Genomic DNA, 16,647 nt, shown 5'->3' on the forward strand with positions numbered 1-16,647 from the left:
GCTAGTAAAGTACATAGATGGCAAAACTCATCCTTTTAAATACAGTACAATAACAATAAAATATCAGTTCATACATCATCCAAAAAGTGCTCGTAAGGTGCATCCATTCCTGGTCATACACCACCACACTGCTGGTACCTCTTATGCCGCGTACACACGATCAAACAAGCGGGTGGAAAAGTCCGGCAAACTCAAGTTCCAGACAATCCCCCCGTGTGTAGCCTCCGGCATACTTTTTTGACCCGAAAGTACGGCGGACTTAGAAGGCAGTGTTGCACTCCAATCTTCCCGCCGGACTCGCATTTCGGCGGACATTCCGGCCGTGTGTATGCCAGTCCGCCGTACTTTTGAAATGAGCGTACTTTTCCCGCGCGGTGAAAAGTCCGCTCATTTTGAGCGGGTCTGCAGGTAGGCGGGGCCCGCGAAGGAGACGCCGCTGGCACCGTCACCTGGTATGGACTTAAAGGGGAACCCCAACGCCGAAAAAAATCGGCGTGGGGGTTCCCCCCAAGTCCACAACAGACCCTTGTCCGAGCACGCTACCCGGCCAGCCAGGAAAGGGGGGGACGAGCGAGCGCCCCCCCCCCCTTCTGAGCCGTACCAGGCCGCGTGCCCTCAACATGGGGGGTGCCTTGGGGAAGGGGGGCTGCCCCCCCACCCCAAAGCACCTTGTCCCCATGTTGATGAGGACAAGGGCCTCTTCCCGACAACCCTGGCCGTTGGTTGTCGGGGTCTGCGGCGGGGGGCTTATCGGAATCCGGGAGCCCCCTTTAATAAGGGGGCCCCGGATACCGGCCCCCCACCCTATGTGAATGAGTATGGGGTACAATGTACCCCTACCCATTCACCTGTGAAAAAAAGTACAAAAAAAACACAACACAGGGTTAAAATATTTTATTGCACAGCTCCGGGGGTCTTCCGTCTTCGGGGGTCTTCTCGCCGGACTCCTCCGCTATCTTCTTCTAGCTCTTTTGCTAGCGGAGGAGCCCGGCTTTCTTCCTCGCCACCGGCCTCTTCTTCCGACTTCGGGGGTCTTGTCCCCCTCTTCGGTTCTTCTGCCGGGCCACCGCGCCTTCTTCTAGCTCTTTTACAGGCGGTGGCCCGTGTTCTTGTCTTCTTCTTCTTCTTCAGATGTTGCCTCGCCGAGTCCTCCGCTCACAATGACGGGGAGCGGGCACGCGGCGACTTATATAGGGACAAGGGGCGGGGTCTTCGGTGGATGTCACATGGGTGGATGTCACATGGGTTGATGTCACATGGCGACAGTCCCAGCATCCTCCGGGACTGTGACATCTTAAGGGGGCGGGGTCACCATGTGACATCCACCCATGTGACATCCACCGAAGACCCCGCCCCTTGTCCCTATATAAGTCGCCGCGTGCCCGCTCCCCGTCATTGTGAGCGGAGGACTCGGCGAGGCAACATCTGAAGAAAAAGAAGACAAGAACAGAAGAACGGAAGGCGGTGGCGGCGGCGGTGACAGAAGACCGGGCCACCACCTGTAAAAGAGCTAGAAGAAGGCGCGGTGGCCCGGCAGAAGAACACCCTGTGTTGTGTTTTTTTTGTACTTTTTTTCACAGGTGAATGGGTAAGGGTACATTGTACCCCATACTCATTCACATAGGGTGGGGGGCCAGTATCCGGGGCCCCCTTATTAAAAGGGGCTCCCGGATTCCGATAAGCCCCCCGCCCGCAGACCCCGACAACCAACGGCCAGGGTTGTCGGGAAGAGGCCCTTGTCCTCATCAACATGGGGACAAGGTGCTTTGGGGTGGGGGGGCCGCGCGGCCCCCCCTTCCCCAAGGCACCCTCCATGTTGAGGGCACGCGGCCTGGTACGGCTCAGGAGGGGGGGGGCGCTCACTCATCCCCCCCTTTCCTGGCCGGCCGGGTAGCGTGCTCGGACAAGGGTCTGATGTGGACCTGGGGGGGACCCCCACGCCGATTTTTTTTCGGCATTGGGGTTCCCTTTAAGTCCATACCAGGCGGCGGGGCCAGCGATGTCTCCTTCGCGGGCCCCGCCTACCTGGAGACGCGCTCAAAATGAGCGGACTTTCCTCCGCATGTGTGGGCGAGTCCGTTCATTTCAAAAGTAGGGCAGATAGTACGACGGACTTAGTACGCCGTATTAGTCCGCTGAAAAAGTGCCGTGTGTGGGCAAGTAGCCCGTTCGGAAAGTCCGACGGACAGTCTGGTGGGAAGTCCGCCAGACTAAGTACGTCGGACAGACGGCTACGTGTGTACGCGGCTTTACCGAAAAACTATAACCCCTTTGCCAGAGTGCTCATAAAAGGTCTTATGTCAGGTATTTCCATAATATGGTATGAGACACCTCCAGGAGAAATCCAACCAGAAAGAACCAGCAGTTCTCTAGAGAGCCCTGCTCTCCCAAGCCCAGGGTAAACACACAGACAGGGCTGGATGTATCACAGATCTGCTCCTAATGCTCCTCTCTTAGGTAAGACAAAATTATATGCAGGCAAAACATACAGAAAGAGAATGGTGCCTAATAGTGTAAAAACCTGTCAAAACACACATGTAAAATTTCCATGCATAGCAGCCCTGTGTATACAAATTTCACAATCCAAGATGGCGGCTGGCTGACCAACGTGCAAGCATGCACACACGTTAGCCGGCTGCGTGCATGGCCTTTTACTGACTAGACAAAATACCTTTCTAGCATAGAAATGACCCAGATCACCCAACTAGTAGTGTCTACTTATTATAGCTGCTGCCATGCCATGCTCTATCTATCTATCTATCTATCTATCTATCTATCTATCTATCTATCTATCTATCCAAACACACATAATATACTGTACAATATATCACCATGAACAGGGTTAATGATACCACCGCAATAAAAACATTTTATTTTCTTTAGATTTTGCCTCCAAGGAAGCTCTGGAGGATGCTCAACATCCAAGTGGTCCAGGATATTGTGCTGGACTGCTTCTGGTGGATCTTTCTTCACATGTATAAAGTAAGGTTTGGGTAGTGGGTATATTTTTGTGGAAAAAAAATTACAGCTCACCTGTACTGAAATAAAAGCCCTTGATGCTATGATGCAAATCAATGAAAATTGATCACACCTGATCACACCTGATGCACTGATGGCCTCATCTCATTTCTTGAGGCCCTGAAATGTCAGAAAAGTACAAATACCCCGCAAATTACCCCTTTTTGAAAAGTAGACAGTCAAAAGGTATTTAGTATGAGGCATGGTGAGTTTTTTGAAGTTGTAATTTTTTTCCCACAATTCTTGGGAAAAGTAAGAATTTTGATTTTCACAAAATTGTCATAATAACAAGTTATTTCTCACACACAGCATATGCATACTTCCAATTACACCCCAAAATACATTCTGCTACTCCTCCCGAGTATGGCGATATCACATGTGTGGGACTTTTACACAGTCTGGCCACACAGAGAGGTCCAACAAGCAGGGAGCACCATCAAGGGTTCTAAGAGCATAAATTACACCTCTAATTTCCTAACGACCTATTATATTTTGAAGGCCCTGGAGCACCAGGACAATGGAATTACCCACAAAATTACCCAATTTTGGAAAGCAGACACCCCAACATCTATTCTATGAGGCATAATGAGTCTTTTGAATGGTTAATTTGTTTCCACATGTCTTCTGAAAACGTGGAAAGAAAATTAAACCATATTTTTTTTTTTACACAAAGTGGTCAGTTTATATGATATTTCTAACTCAAAGCATGTATATAGCAAAAATGACACACCAAAACACATTCTGCTACTCCTCTTGAATATAGCAATACCACATGTGTGAGACTTTTACACAGCCTGGCCACATACCAAGGCCCAACATGCAGGGAGCACCATCAGGTGTTCTTGGAGCATAAATTACACCTCTAATTTCCTAACGACCTATTAAACTTTTGAAGGCCCTGGAGCACCAGGACAATGGAATTACCCACAAAATGACCCCATTTTGGAAAACAAACACCCCAACGTTAATTCTATGAGGCATAATGAGTCTTTTGAATGGTTAATTTTTTTTACAAAAGTCTTCAGAAAACGTGGAAAGAAAATGAAATATTTTTTTTTCTTTTTTACACATAGTTGTCAATTTATAAGATATTTCTAACATATAGCATGTATATAGCAAAAATTACACCCCAAAACACATTCTGCTAGTCCTCCTGAGTATGGTGATACCACATGTGTGAGACTTTTACACAGCCTGGCCATATACAGAGACCTAACATTGAAGTAGTACCTTCAGGCGTTCTAGGAGCATAAATTACACATCTCATTTCATTCCTACCCATCACACTTTTGAAGGTCCTTGAGCACCAGGACAGTCAAATTACCCACAAAATTACCCCATTTTGAAAAGAAAACACCCCAACGTATATTCCATGAGGCATGGGCTGCAGATAGCTACTCAGGTACTCTGATGAGCTGCAGATAGGTACTCGGGTACTCTGATGGGCTTGTGACAGGTCCTTGGGTACTCTGATGGGCTGGTGACAGGTACTCGGGGAACTCTGATGGCCTGGTGACAGGTACTTGGGTATTTTGATGGCCTGGTGACTGGTTTTCGTGTACTCTGATGGGTGCTGACAGGTACTTAGATGGGCTGTGACAGGTTCTCAGGTACTCAGATGGGCTGTGACAGGTACTCAGGTACTTGGGTATTCAGATGGGCTGTGACAGGTACTCAGGTACTTGAGTACTCAGATGAACTGTGACAGGTACTCAGGTACTCGGGTACTCAGATGGACTGTGACAGGTACTCAGATGAACTGTGACAGGTACTCAGATGAACTGTGACAGGTACTCAGGTACTTGAGTACTCAGATGAACTGTGACAGGTACTCAGGTACTCGGGTACTCAGATGGACTGTGACAGGTACTCAGATGAACTGTGACAGGTACTCAGATGAACTGTGACAAGTACTTGGGTACTCAGATATACTGTGACAGGTACTCAGATATACTGTGACAGGTACTCAGGTACTCAGATGGGCTGTGACAGGTACTCAGATATACTGTGAGAGGTACTCGGGTACTCAGATGGGCTGTGACGGGTACTCTGGTACTCAGATATACTGTGACAGGTACTCGGGTACTCAGATGAGCTGTGACAGGTACTCGGGTATTCAGATGAGCTGTGACAGGTACTCAGGTACTCGGGTCCTCAGATATACTGTGAAAGGTACTCAGGTACTCAGATGGGCTGTGACAGGTACTCTGGTACTCAGATATACTGTGACAGGTACTTGGGTACTCAGATGGGCTGTGACAGGTACTCGGGTACTCAGATGGGCTGTGACAGGTACTCGGGTACTCAGATATACTGTGACAGGTACTTGGGTATTTAGATGGACTGTGACAGGTACTCTGGTACTCAGATGGGCTGTGACAGGTACTTGGGTACTCAGATGGGCTGTGACAGGTACTTGGATACTCAGATGGGATGTGACAGGTACTTTGATGGGTGGTGACAGGTACTCTGATGGCTGGTGACAGGTCCTCTGATGGGTGGTGACAGGTCCTCTTTATTAGGGGGGCCAGTCAGTGTTGTAGGTGTGTACTATAAGCAGTAACGAGATGTTACAGCAATCTCCTTCTCACACGCAATCAGTGTGTGAGGAGGAGAACCCGGTAACATCTTGTTACCGCAGTTTGTTGACATTCTGTGACCTGCTGTGATTGGACACAGCCAGTCACGTGGTAAAGAGCCAATTTCATTGGCTCTTTACCGCGATTTGGGTTTTCCGGTGTAAGGGTGACAAGCCTTGTCCTTGATTGCTGCTCTGTGCGCGCCCTAGGGGGCGTGCACGAGGGCAATACATGTGACCGGCTGTAATTGGACATAGCCGGTCACATGGTAAAGAGCCATTTTGTATTGGCTCTTACACGGATCTGGGATGGGCTGTGTTCGAGGGACACATCTCATCCCCGATCACCATGCTGCGGGCCCCCAGGGGCCCGCAGGAGTGAGAAGAAACTAAGAACGTCATATGACGCCCGCCCAGGATGAGAGATCCCATCTGGGGACGTCATATAAATATAGCCTGGTAATGAAGTGGTTAATGACATCCCAGTCTTAGTCCGTAAGGTTCAATATTGAGTTGGCCCACCTTTTGCAGCTATAACAGCTTCAACTATTCTGGGAAGGTTGCCCACGAGGTTTAGGAGTGTATCTATGGGAATGCTTGACCATTGTTCCAGAAGCGCATTTGTGAGGTCAGGCACTGATGTTGGATGAGAAGGTCTGGCAAGTAGTCTCAGCTCTAATTCATCCCAAAGGTGTTCTGTCGGGTTGAGGTCAGGACTCTGTGCAGGCCAGTCAAATTTCTGCACCCCAAACTCGATTATTCATGTCTTTATGGACCTTGCTTTGTGCACTGGTGAGCAGTCATGTTGGAACAGGAAGGGGCCACCCCAAACTGTTCCCACAAATTTGGGAGCATGAAATTGTTCTAAATGTCTTGGTATGCTGATGCCTAAAGAGTTCCCTTCCCTGGAACTAAAGGGCCAAGCCCAGTCCCTGAAAAACAGCCCCACACCAAAATCCCCCCTTCACCAAATGATTTGGACCAGTGCACAAAGCAAGGCATCCCAATACTTTTGCTAAAATAGTGTATTTCCAGGTGCATCAAAAAAGGTGTGCAAAATCTTAACGTTTATATTCTTCAAAAAGCAGCCACAGCATGAGAAGAAAAGCCTGACCACTGCCAGCATGCTTGCTCTTTGTCTGGAAGCAGTGGTCTCTCTGCAGAGGTCTGGGGTTCCCTCTGTGCAGACAAAGCTACAGCTCTATAATTAAAGCGGAGGTCCACCCTAAAGTGGACCTCCGCTCATCGGAACCCTCCCCCCCTCCGGCGCCACAATTGGCACCTTTCAGGGGGGAGGGGGGTGCAGATACCTGTACAGTACAGGTATTCTGCACCCACTTCCGGGATAGCTCTCTGCGGAAAGGGGTGTAGATTACGCCCCTTTCCACAAGTGCCCGCCCCTTTCCACAAGTGCCCCGCTGCCTGCTGGGAAACACACAGATCCCAGAGGCAGCGGGGACCATCCTTATTGCGCAGCGCGATTCGCGCATGCGCAGTAGGGAACCGGGAAATGAAGCCGAAAGGCTCCATTTCCTGACTCCCATACCCAAGATGGCGGTGGCAGCACCCGACAAGACGATCTAGAGATCGGCTTCGGGTGCCGACATTGCGGGCGCGCTGGACAGGTAAGTGTCACTATTTTAAAAGTCAGCAGCTGCAGTATTTGTAGCTGCTGGCTTTAAAAAAAAAAAAAAAACGTGGAGTCCCGGCGGACTCCCGCTTTAAAAGAAAGGATGAGCTTTGATTGCAGAGCTATAGGCCTGACTCAGCAGGAGGTGTGTTGTGCCTCTGCAGAAAGACCACTGTTTCTATATAGAGATCAAAGGTTTTCTATACAAGCCTTTCAAGCTGTGGCTGCTTTCTTAAACAAAACTAACTGTAAGGCTTTGCATACCTTTTGTTTTGAAGCACTTGGAAATGTATTAAAATGTACAGTTTAGTTAGACTCTAAGGTATATCTAAAGCCAACATTTTTTCTTTTGGGTTTGGATGAAACTGTCAGGGTTTAGTAATTGTATATGTCCCTATCGGGAGGATTTACCCTCTCTCTTTGTCCTGGTGACCAATGTCAAATCTAAGGCCGCGTACACACGGGCGGACTGTCCGCCCAACTAGGTTCGTCAAACAGTTTGACAAACAGTCCGTTCAAAATTAGCATGAACGGACTTGACCACACACGACGAACGAACAGTCCGCTGAAAACTTGCGCGATGACGTGAACGGCACGTACGACGGGACGAGAAATTCGGCGTCCGATACACTGCAATGCAACCTTCGCAAATTCTTTCTGAGCATGCGCGAGACTTAGTTTGCCAAACAAGCCTACACACGAGCGGACTGTCCGCTCAAACCAAGTTTCAGCGGACAGTCTTACGGAAATTCCGAAAAACTTTGTTCGTCAGACTGTCCGGTGAAACTGTCCGCTGAAGCCCACACACGAGCAGACTGTCCACTGAGACACTGTTCAGCGGACAAAGTTGGACGAACAGTCCGCCCGTGTGTACGCGGCCTTAGATTTTGTAGCACATTGGAAAGAAAAAGTAACACCTGTTATAGTCACAATTGTCACCAGTTCCCCTTACTTTGAAGAGATTTCCTCTAATTTCTGTCACTGATATGTCTCAGCCATTCAGTTCTGATCCGCCCCGTGGATATTCGTTTGCTCAGCGGGGATCGCTCCGTCGATCCCCGCTGAGCAGGGAGATGACAGGTCCGTCTCTGCACACTGCGCAGGGACAGACCTGTCACAGCGCCGCTCTCCCCTATGGGAGATCGGATGACGACGGACCGCAGTGCCCGTCGTCACCCGATCCGATGACGGATGGAAAAATAGCTTTTTCCTCCGTTACACTTTTTCGGATCGGAGCGGGTCGGATGTCAGCAGACATGTCACCGCTGACATCCGACATCCGCCTGAAAAACTGACAGGCGGGCCTGAACGGAACGTCAGTGTGAAAGGGGCCTAATGCAGAATGAAAAGTAAGTGACATTGAATAAATGAATAAAACAGCAGCACTCAAAATGATCTCAATTCAAGACAATAAACAAAAAGTATCGTTTTTTTGGGGGGTTTTTTTGCGCTGTAAGTGGTGAAAGTCAATACCTAGTAACAATGCCCAAATCGGTGAATATAAATGTGATCAATGTGCTAACTAATGTGTAAATCCATGCAAAGTCCATAAACATCTGTGACATAATGTGTAAATAAAATCCAAAGGAATCAAAAGAATACTGACTCCTGTATTCCACAATTAGAAAGAACACACTGTTCGCTTTCCAGAAATGCAGAAGGTCTGAATGCGCACAAGAAATTGCCGCACCCACTGGTGGATATCTGGAGAGACTTCTAAGGATTATGTTGCAGAGAAAGTAATCTGCTGGAGGGATCTCCAGATATAATGGATAATGGACTTGCATCTTTTTATATCAGGCTACCTCTGATCCATTGCGTAGGTTGTGAAATGTGAAAAAGCACTCGGTCCTTTCCATTTTTCCTCTGAAACATGGACAGACTAAAGCCTCGTACACACGATTGGATTTTCCGACGTGAAATGTGTGATGACAGGCTGTTGACGGAAAATCCGTCCATGTATATGCTCAAGCAGAATTGTCGTATTTAGGGATGAGCTTCGTGTTCGAGTCGAACGTACGTTCGACTCGAACATTGGCTGTTCGTCCGTTCGGCGAAATCCGAACATTTTGGTCCGTTCGCGTCAAATTCGTGTGCGATGGCGCAGTGCATTGCTGGCTCATGATTGGCCAAGCATGCACTGTGACCCCGCATGCTTGGCCAATCGCAGCGCCAGCAGCGAGGAGAGCCATGATTGGCCACAGGCAGGATGCCTTCAATGGGGTTCTAACGTTCGTTCGAATTTGGGGTCCGTTCGAAAGTTCTGGTGCGAACCGAACCTGGCTCATCCCTAGTCGTATTTACTGCGGACAAATTTTAGATAGCAGGTTTTAAAATTTTCCACGGACAAATGTCTGTTGTTGGATTTTCTGAGCGTGTGTACACAAGTCTGTCGGACAAAAGTCCAAAGTACAAACACAAGGAGGAGCCAGAAGTGGCCGGTCTTGTAAACTAGCGTTCGTAATGGAAAATGAACATTTGTGACATGGCAAATTATGAAATCTCTAAATGCAGCGCACAATTCTCTTCTTAATGGGATAATAACGAAGCTGCTTTTCTGGTGATACTGCTGGAGTTATTGCAAACAAATTTTCTGTGATATCAAGAATAATATTATTTTGCTTTTTATTTATTTATTTATTATTTCTTATTTGAGCAAGTTAGCACAACACCATTATGCCGTATTTTTTAGACCCCTTTCACACTGGGTCGTTTTGCAGGCACTATTACGCTAAAAATAGTGCCTGTAAACCGACCTGAAACAGCCACTGCTGTGTCTCCTGTGTCTGCAGTGTGAAAGCCCCAAGGGCTTTCACACTGGAGTGGTGCGCTAGCAGGACGGTAAGGCCCCTTTCACATTGGGGCGGTATTTTTAGCGCCGCTTTACCATCGTTTCAGTGACAGTATTTGGCCAATAGTGGGTGGTTTTACCCCCCTGCTAGCAGCCGAGAAAGGATTAAAACTACCACAAAGCGCTGCTGCAGCAGCGCTTTGCTGGCGGTAAAGCTGCAGCAGTAGCTGTTTCAGCGCGCTTTGCAGGCACTATTTTTAGCGCTGTAGCACCTGCAAAGTGCCCCAGTGTGAAAGGGGTCTAAAAAAAGTCCTGCTAGCAGCATCTTTGGAGCAGTGAAAGAGCGGTGTATACACCACTCCTGCTCATTTAAATCAATAGGGCAGCGCAGCTATATGCTGCAGCAGCGTTTTGCGGTGGTTTTAACCCTTTCTTGACCGCTAGCAGGAGGGTAAAACCGCCCCAATAGTGGCCCAATACCACTGCTAAAACAGCGGTAAAGCGACGCTAAAAATACATTTACATTGTATTTTTTTAAATGTAACTGCCTACTCCCAAAATGTCATTTGAAGTAAAACACATAGCCAAATATTATTCTCCACAATTTTCTTATTGTGCATTAAAAAAAAGAAAACAAATAAAATTTGACATGCTATCTGCCAATAGAACTTAACCAAAAAATGCATTCTATGCATCCAAAAATATAGAAAATATACCCAATCATTATCATTATTCGACCCAAAAAATAATGTCAAAGCAATAACTCCAAGGCCAATAATAAATAACACGTTATCTCCTCCGATTCCGCAACATGTCTGGATGACGAACGCTCGCTCAGAAACAAACTAAAAAGCAAGAAATTAAAAGCGCAAACTGAGAAGTGCTAAATGAAAAGCGCGAATCAACCCTCACAAAACTTCTTCTAACACAAAATTAGCAGAAGGAGCCCAAAGGGTAGTTTTAAAGAGCTGAAAAACCATGTAGTACGTCACTACGTTCGTGATTGTTGGCCAACAACTGTGTGCCGTGTGTATGCAAGACAAGTTTGGGCCAACAACCTTCGGACAAAAGTCCACGGTTTTGTTGGCGGAAAATCCGATCGTGTGTACAAGGCTTTAGCCCTTGTACACACGGTCGGAGATTCCGACAACCAAATCCGTCGGATTTTGTCCGTCGGATTTTGTCCCACGGATCTTGTCCGAAACTGTTGCATACACACGGTAGGACAAAGTTGTCGGAAAATCCAATCTTTCAGAACGTGATGACGTAATTTCATTACGATGGGACTACGTTCAGGCTAGTAGCCAATAGCTTTGATGTAGGAATTTGATTTGAGCATGCGTGGCACTTTGTCCGATCGGTATTCTCTACACATGATCGGAGTATGTCCGATCGGAGCAGTTTGTCAGAAAATATTTCCAGCAAGTTGGAAAATTTGGTCCGACGGATATTCCGACGGAAACAGTTCGATGCATCCCACACACAGTCGGAATATCCGACAAAACGGTCCGATAGGACACATTCCGACGGATTCTCCGACCGTGTGTACAAGGGCTTAGAGGTGAGCGGATGCAAACCCTTTTACATCTGAATGCCTACAGATTACACAGAGCTGTCCATCAAGTCCACCTCAAAAACTAACAGGCAGACCTAATCAGAAAGCTCACTTAGCCAGCACCTGACTTTTTACATGTCTTGGCTACTTTGTTGGTACATTTATTTGATTAAATTTGAGTATGCACTTACCCATGAACTGTCCATGCCATATATACTGCCCATACAGAACCCTCTGTCTGCTATCCTTGCCATCTTTTGCCCTCCAACCTTTTATGCTGGAATAAGAGTGTGTTATGATCTGTTAAAGAAAAAACAGTTTTATTGTAGATACACTTTATGAAATTACTAGTTACTAAATTCTGGCCATATAATTTCAAGAGATTCTGTTTTTCTTCACTACTTGAAAAGTTTAGAGCTCTTTTATCATGAAACACATACGTACATTTCCAGATTCTGCTGAAATTTGTTTGGTAATGCCATCAAGTAAAACCACTTTGTTATATAAACCCCAATAGAAAAAATGGCTCATTCTAAAATAATAGAAATATCACAAGAGTATCTACATCTTCATGCCAGTATACACACCATGGTTGTCACTCTCAACAGCTCAGATTCCTATATAAAGCCATGGATCAAAATTTGGCCAATTCAGCAGGGATTCGGTCTATATATGGTCAGGCTGATTGTACAAAAGTTGATCCATCTATTAACTTGGGCACAACCAGCCAGTCAGATTTTTCTACATGCAATTACTACCAGCGGCTATAGCCAGATAACTTACTGTAGCAGCCCATTGATTGCTTGATTTCCTTTCCTTCCACAGCGTGTGGAAGGAAAGAAATTTACTTGATTACACTGACTATTGTATTCTGCTAGCCATGAAGAGGATGGGGCAATCCTACCTGCTGTGTCTTTGTATTCTGACAGCGGAGGTCTCTATAACCTTCAGCGTTGATCAAGTAGAAATTTTCCAACAGGGTGGCTAAACAGAGGTCGATTAGTAGATTTACTTCTGTTCAGCCACAGTGCCTATACATGGAATGAAATTTGGCAGGTTTAGCAGGGACCGCATACATTTCAATCTGTGTATGGCCCGCTTTAGTTATAGCTGGGCTATGACTTATGCCGTGTACACACGGTCAGACTTTCCGGCAGAAAAAGTTTGACGGAATCATTTCATTGGATATTCCGATCGTGTGTGGGCTTCAGCGGACTTTTTTTCCCGAAAATTATGAGGGACCTAGAAATAGAACATGTTTTAAATCTTTCCAACGGAATCAATTTCTATTGGGAAAACTGTTTGTCTGTATGCTGTTCCGATGGACTAAAAACGACGCAAGGGCAGCTATTGGCTACTGGCTATTGAACTTCCTTTTTCTAGTCCTGTCGTACGTGTTGTACATCACTGTGTTCTAAACAATTGGACTTCGGTGTGATTGTGTGTAGGGAAGTCCATTTCAGCGGAACTTCATTGGAACTCTGTTGGAAAAACTGTCAGAGTTTATTCTGATGGAAAAAACGGTCGTGTGTATGTGGTATAATATTCCGCGTTCACACGATCGGAATTTTGGTCGGAAAAAGCTCTGATGGTTTTCTGTCGGGATTTCACTCAAGCTGTCTTGCATACACATGGTCACACCAAATTCCGACCGTCAAGAACGCGGTAACGTACAACGGGACTAGAAAAAGGAAGTTCAATAGCCAGTAGCCAATAACTTCCATCTCGTAGTTGAATCTGAGCATGTGTGATTTTTTTCAAGTCGGAATTGCATACACACGATCAGAATTTCCGACTTTTTCCATCGGGAAAATTGAGAACCTGCTCTCAATGTTTTTTCTTGGTGGAAATTTGGCCAGCAAAATTCAGATGGAGCATACACACGGTCGCATAGGTCTTTTGCTGGCCGAAATTCCGACCGTGTGTACGCGGCATGAGGCTTCAAATTAAACATGCTAGCGTTCTGCTGGGTTTGTTTAGAGGGTCCATCTCACTTATCTCTTACCAAAAAAAGTACTGAGAAGTATTGTTATCCATACACCAGCACTATCTTCAAATTCATCCTTATACAATCCATATCAATATTTGGGTTATTGAAGTTATTTTAAATTTGCATTAACTCTTATCTTGTAGCCCAATGGAAAGTGCCAGCAACAACTGTTTGATCGCGTGGCAGAGAATTATGCCCGACTTCTTGATTTGTGTCAAAAACTACCCAATGGGGATGCGTTTCTCAATGTAAGCTGTATTTTGTTTTTTTTTGTTAGTGAAGATTTTGAGTACACAGGGGTTCAAACAGCAATATACCACCACAAAGGTTTAGCATGCAGATTTGTAATCTCAGGATTGTATGTTTTGCATACAGAGTGCTAAATGTTTGTGCCCCTTTATTTGACAAGTAACAATGTATACATAAAACTTTTAGAAAACAGTAAGGGGTATAGAATAAAGGAAATTAAGAGTTTTTATTATAATTAGCAATATATAATAGACATTTAACACATTAAAGTGATTGAAAAGTCTTGTTTTTTTTTTCAATAAAAATAACAAACATGTTATACTTATCTGCTTTGTTGCAGTGAATTTGCACAAAGCAGCACAGATCCTCCTCTTCTCAGGTGCCTCTTCTGTGCTCCTAGCCCCTCCCTCCTGTCGAGTGCCCCTACAGCAAGCAGCTTGCTATGGGGGCACCTGAGCCCAGTCACAGCTCTCTGTGTCCATTCAGACACAGAGCTGTGGCCAGCCTTGCCCCTCTCTCTCCTGATTGGCTGACTGACTTTGATTTACAGCAGTGGGAGCCAATGGTGCCGCTACTGTGTCTCAGCTAATCAGGAAGGAGATTCTCGGATGGCCGAGACACTCATGGGCATCCCTGGAGAGAGATGGAGCCCAGGTAAGTATTGGGGGGTGCTGGAGGGCTGCACACAGAAGGCTTTTTATATTAATGCTATAATGCTAAAAAAACTTCTGACTTTACAACTCCTTTAATGTTGTTTAAAGGTGTTGTAAACCTCAGACATAAAGTAATTTCTGTCCACTGCCTCAATCCTCTGTTATAAGCATGCATCACTTTTGGTGGGTTTTCCTGACCCCAAAAGAAAAACAGTGACAGGGGAGAGCTCCAGCTGATTGACAGCCTCAATTATGTTGCTGTGTGCAGAGGGTGTGTCCCTCCCCTCCAATCAGCTCCCAGAGCTCTCCCCACTGATGCAACTTCAGCTCTCCGCCCCCTGCTTTTTAAAGATGAGAGGTCTTGTGTAAGTTTGCACTTTGAATTGAAGTAGGGGAAATAGCTGTAGATAAACATGTACAACTTGTGAATGTAGAAGGATTTGTTTCATCTCTGTGTATTGCTTGAGGCCAGTAACTTCACTGGGTATATGTAAGGGTTTACAACCACTTTAATTAACCTTGCACATGTTATAGCAGGCATTAAAGGAAACTTTCCCTAAAGCAAGCTATACACGATTCATTATTTGTTTGTTTTTTTTCATTCAACCTGCGGGTTGAATTTTAAAAAAAATTAGTCAATCCCCCATCCACATATGTGATGTGGATGGCGGAGACCTTACTGCGGTGCTATCGAATTCTGCCAGCCAGTAGCCTTCCCAGAAGAATACAAAGATCAGTGTTGCCAACAATAGCTGGTGGCACTGGTCTTTTGGGAAAAGCCTGACAGGCTGGTTGTACACAAGTCAATCTACAGATCAACTTGTGTACAACCAGCTAGCCCATACATGGATTTAAATTCAGCCAGGCCCTGTTGAACCATCTGAATTTCAATCTGTATATGGCTAGCTTAAACGCTTCAGCCCCAGAATATTTTACCCCCTTCCTGACCAGAGCACTTTTTACACTGGCACTGGCACTGCGTCACTTTAACTGACAATTGCGCGGTCATGCAATGCTGTACCCAAACAAAATTTGCATCCTTTTTTTCTCACAAATAGAGCTTTCTTTGATGGCATTTGATCACCTCTGCGTTTTTTTTTTTTTTTGCGCTATAAACAAAAAAAGAGTGTCAACTTTGAAAACATAAATAATATTTTTTACTTTTTGCTATAATAATTATCCCCAAAACATTTTCTAAAAAACAAATTTCTTCATCAGTTTAGGCCAATATATTCTTCTACATATTTTTGGTAAAAAAAAAAAAACAATAAGCATATATTGATTGGTTTGCGCAAAAGTTATAGTGTCTACAAACTATATTTATGGCATTTTACAATATTTTTTTACTAGTACTGGCGGTGATCTGTGATTATTAGCAGTACTGCGACATTGTGGCGGACAGATCGAACACTTTTGACATATTTTTGGGGCCATTGACATTTATACAGTGATCAGTGTTATAAAAATGCACTGCTTACTGTGTAAATGTCCCTGGCAGGGAAGGGGTTAACACTAGGGGGCGATCAAGGAATTAACTGTGTTCCCTAGTTAGTGTTTCTAACTGTATGGGTATAGGACTGACTGGGAGAGGAGACATATCGCTGTTCCTACTTAGTAGGAACAAATGATATGTTTCCTCCCCCCTGACAGAACAGGGATTTGTGTGTTTATACACACAAATCCCCGTGTTGGTGATCATGCCCGCCGGGCCACGTGCATGGGGTCCCCTGCCGTGTGCCCATATGGGGTTTCGCCGAGCAGAGCCATTCTGCTGACATATATCAGCGCAAGCCGGTCAGTAAGTGGTTAAGAGAAACCTGAGGGCTTCCACTGCTGATTTCTTCTTCTAAATATGCTAGTTGCCTGTCTGTCATGCTTCAAGGCTAAGGTTAAAGAGCTATATACAGTGGGTAGAATAAGTATTGATCAGGTCACTATTTTTCTAGGTAAATATATTTCTAAATATGCTATTGACATGAAATGTTCACCACATGTCAGTAACAACCCATGCAATCCATACATACAAATAAATAAAAACAAATACATTCAGAAATTAAGTTATGTGTAATAAAATGGAATGACACAGGGAAAAAGTATTGAACACATGAAGAAAGGGAGGTGCAAAAAGACATGGAAAGCCAAAACACTAGCTGAAATCTATCAGTAATAAGAAAGTAATCCTG

At 45.5% G+C, this 16,647-nt stretch overlaps 1 protein-coding gene across 3 annotated transcripts in view; it reads left to right on the plus strand.

Moving 5' to 3' along the window:
* Positions 1–16,647, plus strand: part of FAM227A (family with sequence similarity 227 member A) — a 130,860-nt gene that overhangs the window by 88,396 nt on the left and 25,817 nt on the right. For all 3 annotated transcript variants that reach the window (XM_077452298.1, XM_077452300.1, XM_077452299.1), the window contains 2 exons: positions 2,884–2,982; positions 13,706–13,810. In XM_077452298.1, coding sequence (XP_077308424.1) covers positions 2,884–2,982; positions 13,706–13,810 — 204 coding nt within the window. The remainder of the gene's footprint in view (positions 1–2,883; positions 2,983–13,705; positions 13,811–16,647) is intronic.

Source organism: Lithobates pipiens, unplaced genomic scaffold (genome assembly GCF_037356315.1).
Source record: "Lithobates pipiens isolate NorthernLeopardFrog02 unplaced genomic scaffold, aLitPip1_a1.2 Scaffold_23, whole genome shotgun sequence".
NCBI classification, from domain to species: Eukaryota; Metazoa; Chordata; class Amphibia; order Anura; family Ranidae; genus Lithobates; species Lithobates pipiens.